Source organism: Elephantulus edwardii, unplaced genomic scaffold (assembly GCF_000299155.1).
Source record: "Elephantulus edwardii isolate Elephantulus edwardi_28Jun2011 unplaced genomic scaffold, EleEdw1.0 scaffold00059, whole genome shotgun sequence".
In the NCBI taxonomy this organism is placed as follows: domain Eukaryota; kingdom Metazoa; phylum Chordata; class Mammalia; order Macroscelidea; family Macroscelididae; genus Elephantulus; species Elephantulus edwardii.
In genome coordinates this window covers 9,376,731-9,384,209 of record NW_006399809.1, presented here as the reverse complement: position 1 = coordinate 9,384,209, position 7,479 = coordinate 9,376,731, and the positions used below count along the sequence as shown (strand labels likewise).

The following is a 7,479-nucleotide window of genomic DNA, read 5'->3' as shown; positions in this document are numbered from 1 at the left end:
GCTGTTGTGCATAGGGTCGCTATGAGTCGGAAACGACTCGACGGCACATAACAAGAACAACAACAACAACAGCTCTATCAACAAAAGACCTAAAAGTAATTGTCAGTAGTAACAACCATACTTGGTACCCAAATGCAATTTTCTATTAAAATAATGCAATGAAAACACTATGGCCCACAGCAGAACACTGTATATTCCCCAGTTAATCACGAGGTTCATGGTGCTGGGCATGTAGTGCCATGGTGCGTGGGGTCACCAGGACCAGGGGTGAAGTTGAAAGCAGCTAACAACTAAGGGAGCCAAGACTCCAAAGAGCAAAGGCAGCAAATGTGTATGGCGTGCCTGACATATCAGAAGGCAAAAAGCCATCAAAAACACTGTGGTGAAGCACACACAATACACAAAGGAGACAATGGAGGAAATACGAAAACTGACTGGAGAGTAGTCTTAAAATACTCTTAAGTTTAATCACTGTATATATTGGAAGTGGCAGAAATAGATATAAATTTGGGACTCTCAAAACATATATCTGTATTTGGAATTAATGTACCCTAGAGGAAACAGCCTTACATAGACTTAAATAGCATCCAGGGTTCTACTGTCCAAAATGATTTTCCATACAGCTCTATATATCTTGAACATGGTGGCCTGTGTACAACACATTTTTACTTAGTAACAGAACCCACAGGACTTAGTATCTATTTTCAGAAAGATGAAGACAAAGTCTTATTCCTTTTGAAAACTAAATGTCAAATAAGACAGAATTCTATTTAAGTGTCTTTCCAAATGCAGGACTTGTGTTTATTCATTCCTCTCTCTTTGCTAAGTACAGTTTTATTCAAAAGCTTCAAACCAGTGAAAACGAGATACTGAATAACTTCTAAATGAGCTAAATCTCCTGGGGGAAGTGAGGAACAGAAGTCAGACTCTATTAAAATGCCCTCTTCCTTTCTAAAAGCTGTTTATGCAACCACACAGAAGCTGAAAATTTGAATGGCATCATCTAGAAATAAAACTTTCAAGCATGATATTGAATTCTAGTTTACAAGTGAAAAAGTTAAATCAACCATAACTGCTACTTTATCTTACAAATGCGTTTTCCTAGATTTTATGCTAAATATTTTAAATATAGCTGACAGTGTGATTCAAGAAGGAGAAACAAATTATACATATAACAAGATGTCAAAAAGCAATAAAAGCATCTTGAAAATAAAATTCCAACAGCAGATACAGCTCTGAAGCTCTCAAAATAGCTTCACAAAACTTGGTAGCAAACCGACTTCCTCAGATGTTCTGAAGAATTAAGAAGAGTATGTCGGTGGCGGGGTGAGTGGGGGTTTAGGATAAAAATCTAGGCCAAAAGCAAAAGAGTCAACGAAAACCAAGGCTGTAAGTGGTGTCTCCTCTGCTTCAGAATTAGCAGTTAAGCCCTTGCTGTGACTGAAGCATTTGTGGTCTTCTCCTTTCCCAACTCACCCTCCTTGTTCACCATGAACTACCAATCAAGAGAGTCAGACCTTGAACCTGCTACTGCTGGCAGCTTGCCAAGAAGATCCTGCTTTCCTTCACATCAACAAGATGTACTTCCCTTTATTCATGAAAATCTCAGGCAGCTTTCTCTCTCTCTCTCTCATTCTCTCTGTCTCTCTCTCTCAACACTGTCTTAACTTTCTAGTATTTTTCTTATGATTATTTACCAAGAGAAAAGGTAAACACTCTCTTATTGATTAACCCCCAGAGGAGCCCCTTACCTCATGCTTGTCAGGAGCAATGAAGTTGAGCTGGCAGTTTGAGTCATACAGGATGGAGAAAGCAAGTTCAAGCACCTCCTGCAAGAGATTAGGGAAAACAGTACATTCAGTGGAGACTAACTAGCACATTGGCTTTGCAGATCCAAGTGGCTGGACATCCAACATGGGGCAGGGTCCCATCGCGGCAGGTGCAGAAGTGAGGGCACAGGGAGGCTGACAGGAGGGAGGTCCACGCTGCTCAAGGGTCACAACACGATTGCTGCTCTATATTCAAGGGAAGCACTCTGCGTGAACCATCTCTTTTCATATTCAAGACAGCTCATGTAGTTAGCGTTATCTGCCCTGTTAAGTGAGAAGGAGTTTGGTAGTGTAGTGTTTTATGTGCTAGGCTGCTAATACAAAGTTTGGGAGTTCAAATTCATCAGCTGTCATGAAAGAAAGATGGCAAGTCTTCTCCCACAAAGATTTCCCATCTCTGAAACCCAACAGAAAGTCATTATGAGCTGGGATCCAGCTGAGAATGGTGAGTATTTGTGTCTGAAGGAGGCTGAGAAGGTCACTGAAGCTCTCAACACCTCATAGCTCCAGGGCTGTATGGCTCTTCTCTCTTCAGCACCTCCCTTTCAGCGACATGATGAGAAATGAGAAAGCTCTTTCCTTAGAGGTGGCTGGTGGTTCACCAGCAACATGCTCACTCTCCACGTGAGAGACCAGGCTTTCCGCCAATGGGCCTAATGCTCAGAGGCTTGCCCATCAGCACAGGCTTCCTTGTTGAACCAGAATTGGTGGAATTCCAGGCAAGATGGTCACACACGAGAAACTTGGTCATCTAATTCTGGAAATTGATCACCCGGCCTTTCATCCCACTGTAAACAGGGTTGCCACAAGTTGGGGGCTGCCCCAATAGCAAAATAGATAGCACTGGATCATAAACTTTCTAAACATGGAATATACATGGGAGCCAGTGAGGCCTCCAGATGAACCTATTATCATCAGGTAGATTCCCAGGCCTTTGATCCCATTTATTGTAGTTTGGATGCCCCACTGAATCCTGTTTAGTGTTACAGCAACATGCACACCTCCACAGACAAGTGGATGGTGGCTGAGTAAGAAGGGCACTAGCTGGGAATTGAGACGGGGTCTCCCACACGGAAGGCGATAAACCTACCACTGAACCGCCAGCTGCCTCTCAGAAATATTTTTGTCTTGTGTCTCGGATGCACTGTAGTGGAAAGGCCGCACACATTCTAGATTTTATCCCAGAGAGGCTGCAGGGTATAACAGAGACGTACGGATTCGAGTGTCAGAGTCCCTGGGCTCCTTCACCTGAGAGCACACTGTGAACCAGGCCTGGAGCATTAGGAGATGCTTCCAGGTCATTGTAACTGTGCAGCCCTAGCCAAGGCACCCAGACCCATCCTTGATTTGTTGTTGAACATTTTTACAAATGAATGTGCTATATCCATATTGGGTACAGTGGCCATTCTGTGGCTCTAAACAGCTAGCAGAGAACAACCTGTGAACAATGACAGCTACCAGTCCACCAGTAAAGGACAACACTCCAAAACCAAAACCCAGCCCCGCTGACTGTGATCTGTGGTGACTCCATGTGTAACAGACCAGAACTGTACTCCAGGGATATTTCAAGGCTGGGACCTTTTGGAAGATTGCCAGGCTTTTGTTCTGAGGCACATGTGGGCGGGTCTGACCATTACCCTTAGCAGTTGAGCACTTCATGGTTTCACTGCATAGCCAGTTCTCTCATTACCCAAACTGCTCCTAACTTGGAGGGCAAGCACTAAGCCCATTAGCATCTGGTCTCTGCATTATTATAACACACATGCTCTGGCCTCCTTTTCCTCTGTGCCTTAATTAGGCACCACTGATGCTCAACCATGTCCTCCAGCAGTGACCTGGGACTGGCAGTAATTCCTCACGAAGCACTCTTTGTTAGAAAGGCAGGTCTCTCCATGTCATTTTTTACCTTTAATATTTGTCAGAGGTTTGCACTCTGGCCAGTGATTCACAGCAAGAATGCCCCAGAAAGAAGAAGGGAGGCAAAAAGATGCAGTCAATGCACCAGCTTTCAGAATTTCAGATGAACTAAAGAATCATTTCATAGTGAACCTGGAAAGGCAAGCTCACCCCATTGTGCCAACGATCAAGCTATTTCTGGCGCTCATGGGGTTTGTCTGAGTCTGGATCAGCCCCAGCTGCTGTCCTCTCATTAAACGGTAGCAACTCTGGTTCTGAGGCTCCAGATACCGCCGTCTCAAACTGTTATGGCCTTTTTGCCCTATCAGAAATAGAAACAAGGCAGGCATGAATGCTGAGTCATGGAGTGGGAGTTCGTTGGCAAAAATAGCCCTCTCATAATTTTTTTTTACTCTTTTTCTTCCTTAAGTCTTCATTGTGGCATTGCCCAGGGAAAATGATGAATGTAGGAAAGGGCTCACACCACCACCAACACACACCGACACAGACATAAACACCTTTTACACACCCTTTCCCGATTAAGTTTGAAATCTGTGCTCATAATCATCTAATTTGCACCTTCTAACTTATAATTAAAGAGCTCTGGTGGCCAGGGAGTACTGAAGAGTAATGATGTCACTCTGGAGACTAAGGTGTGCCTTATACATGTCATGATCTTCCCAATTACTTGCTATGCATCAGAGAGCTGGACAATGACTAGGGATGATAGAAGGAGAATTGATGCCTTTGAGCTGTGGTGCTGAACTGAATATACCATGGACTGCTAGGAGAACAAACAGTTTCATCCTAGAGAGGGTGAAACCAGGGGGCTTCTTGGAGGCAAGGACTCTGAAGCTTTGTCTGACATACTTTGGACATGTTGAAAGGAAGACCAGTCCTTGGAGAGGGACATCATGCTTGGGAGGGTGGGGGGATGACAGCACAAGAGAGTAAGACCCTAGATGAGATGGATTGATTCAGTTACTGGGGTAATGGGAGTAGGTGTGTCAGAGACAGTAAGGTTGGCTCAGGGTAGAGCAGGGCTCAGAGCTGTTGTACATAGGGTTGCTATGAGTCACAAGTGACTCGATGGCACATAACAACACAACAACTGGTAGACGAGTGGTAAGAAGCTGTTAACCCAAAGGCTCATGGTTCAAATCCATCATTTGCTCCATCGGAGAAGGATGGGAGTCCTGGTGGCTCAGTGGTAAGAAGTTGTGCTGTCAATCCAAAAATAGGTTGTTCAAATATACCAAATGTTATGTGAGAGAAAGATGGGCAATCTCCTCCTGTGTGATTTATAGCCTTTGAAATCTCTCGGGAGTATCAATTATGAGATGGTTCTGACTTGATAGGTGCATAACAGCAGAGAGCACTGGTGCCATAGTCTATAGGGAATTTCACTGTGAACCCATAGGCCTGCCTCTCTGTTGGTTCAAATCTACCAGAAGCTCCATGGGGAAAAGATTGGCAATCTCTTTTAGTTTGATTTAAAGACCTGGAAACCCAGAGGAGGGCCCTCTATGAGTTGGTTCCGACTTGATGGCAATGAGTAAATTAAGAATCGAAACAGTCATAGGCCATGTTCACATCTATTGCTGTGAAACTCCCTATGTTTAGAATTCAACTGTTTGCATAGGATGTAATCACCAAGGAAGTCTTTACTTCTAGCTAATTGTTGGCAGAAATCTTTTGCACCACATTTTGTTGTGTTATATACCATAGAGTTGGAACCAACCCATAGCTAACCCTCCAGCGGGTTTTCAGAAGCAGTTAAACACACAGAAGAAGACTGCCCATCCTTCTCCTGAAGAGCAGCTGGTGGCTTTGAACCGTGTGCCTTTGGGATTTCAGCACAGCTTCTTGTCACTAGGCCCCTAGAGATCCACATACGGACCACCAATGGTGCCTGGTAGTGGCACCATTAATTGGCATAATCTTTTGACAAATTAGTTAGGCAGTACATATCAACAACTAGGGATTCCATTCTTGGGCTTTATTTAAAAGAATGTCAAAGTTCTACATCTTTTTTTTTGTCTCCTAAAGGTCCATATTATTATCTGTAAGAATATAAGAAAGCAAAAGAATATTCTTTCCTGCATTTGGACAAGCCATCAAAGAAATCACAAATTAGCAATCCAGAGAAATATATTCAGCCAGCCATTCAGTATGATAATTATGAAGATATGATCTCAAGTGTAAAAAAGCAGTCTATAAAAATACTCTATCCATACTGATCATGATGATGAATAATGGAAGTGAGTATGTGTACAGAAAAGAATTCTGTTAAGGTGCGAGAATAGTAAATGACAATCATTCATTCATTCATTCATTTATTATTTTTTTTTTACTCTCCAAAAATTTTAACACTTTTTAAAAAAACAAAGTTATGCTCTAATATCTGGAATTCATAAAAGTTGTTCTTTGATCAGCAAGGGTTAACTTACATGATTCTATCAATATTAGTATCACTCCTTAAGCTTTTAAAAATAAGACTGTTTAGGAAGGCAGAAGGAGAAAGAAGGGGACTACTCTGGCTCATCAGTGTAGTATAGCAAAGGAACCCCGGTGGTGCTGTGGTTTAGCACTTAGCTGCTAACTAGAGAGTCTATGGTTCAAACCCACAAGCTGCTCTAAGGGAGAGAGTAGCGACAGTCTATTTCTGTAAAGATTCACAGAATGAAGGCTGAATAGTGGAGTGGACTTAGGGGGAGGGATTGTTTAACAATGACAGCATTTTTCTTTTACTTTTCAAAGAGAAGAACGAACTGGCGGGGAGGGGTGGGCAGGGAGAAAAGTGCAACAATGAATGAATGGGGAAAAAAGGAGAAAAAAAGAAAAGATTTACAGCCTTGGAAACCCTACAGGGCAGTTGAACTCTGCCCTCAGGGTTGCTGTGAGACAGAGTCCACTTGATGGAAGTGGATTTGCTGTATATTTGCACATGGAACACGGAATCTGACTAGTAACAAAAAACTTGTAATTTGAGTACACTCACAGGTGCCTGGCAATCCACTTCTGAAAAATCAGCCATTAAAAACCCTGTCAGAGAACAATTTTACAGGTAACATTCAGTGGCAAAGAGGAAAAGGCATAATTCATGAAGGACTGTCTAGGGTTGAGGATGATGGAAAATTGCTGTTTTCCGAATGGAAATTGCATGACTAAGTTATTCCTTCCCAAGAGCCTGGATGAGTCATGATTCCCTTCCTAACAGACTGTGTGACCCTCAAAGCCCAGGCGCATGCTCTTGACTGGGTGCTGATGTCACCTGAAACCAGAGCGTCAATGTGGTTATCATGGTGGCATGCTCTCATTTTCAGGGCAGTAGGCAATAGGAGACAGGTGAAGGAGGGCATGCCATCTTGCGTTTGCCCTTCTGCAGCCTGTACCACTCACTCAACACCTGATAGGAGCTGTCAAAATCCAGATTCCTAATAAACACAGACAGGAAATGGGAAATTCATGAGAGTGTCAATCTGCACTTTCATTTCACCAAAGCGGCTGGGAGGCAGTGGGAGGAATTAATTCTCTTGCCCACATGCCCACATTATAAGGTGCTAGCACTTACAATGGCATTTTTTTTTAATTTTATTAGTATTAATGAACATTTACAGGGATTTGGGGTTTTCATTCCTTCATTGCTGTACCATTCTCTCTACCATCTTTCCCAGTATGTTCTTCTTCCCCCGCCCTCCGAATGTCTGTTTTAATTGTCCAATTGCCACAGTGCTTGTCAAAGCCAGTTCTG

General features: G+C 43.0%; 1 protein-coding gene across 4 annotated transcripts in view; it reads right to left on the bottom strand.

The window, feature by feature from the left end:
* The window catches only part of ELMO1 (engulfment and cell motility 1), a 683,616-nt gene that overhangs the window by 4,157 nt on the left and 671,980 nt on the right, over nt 1-7,479 (bottom strand). For all 4 annotated transcript variants that reach the window (XM_006887590.1, XM_006887592.1, XM_006887591.1 and 1 more), the window contains one exon: nt 1,752-1,829. In XM_006887590.1, the coding sequence (XP_006887652.1) occupies nt 1,752-1,829 (78 nt within the window). The remainder of the gene's footprint in view (nt 1-1,751; nt 1,830-7,479) is intronic.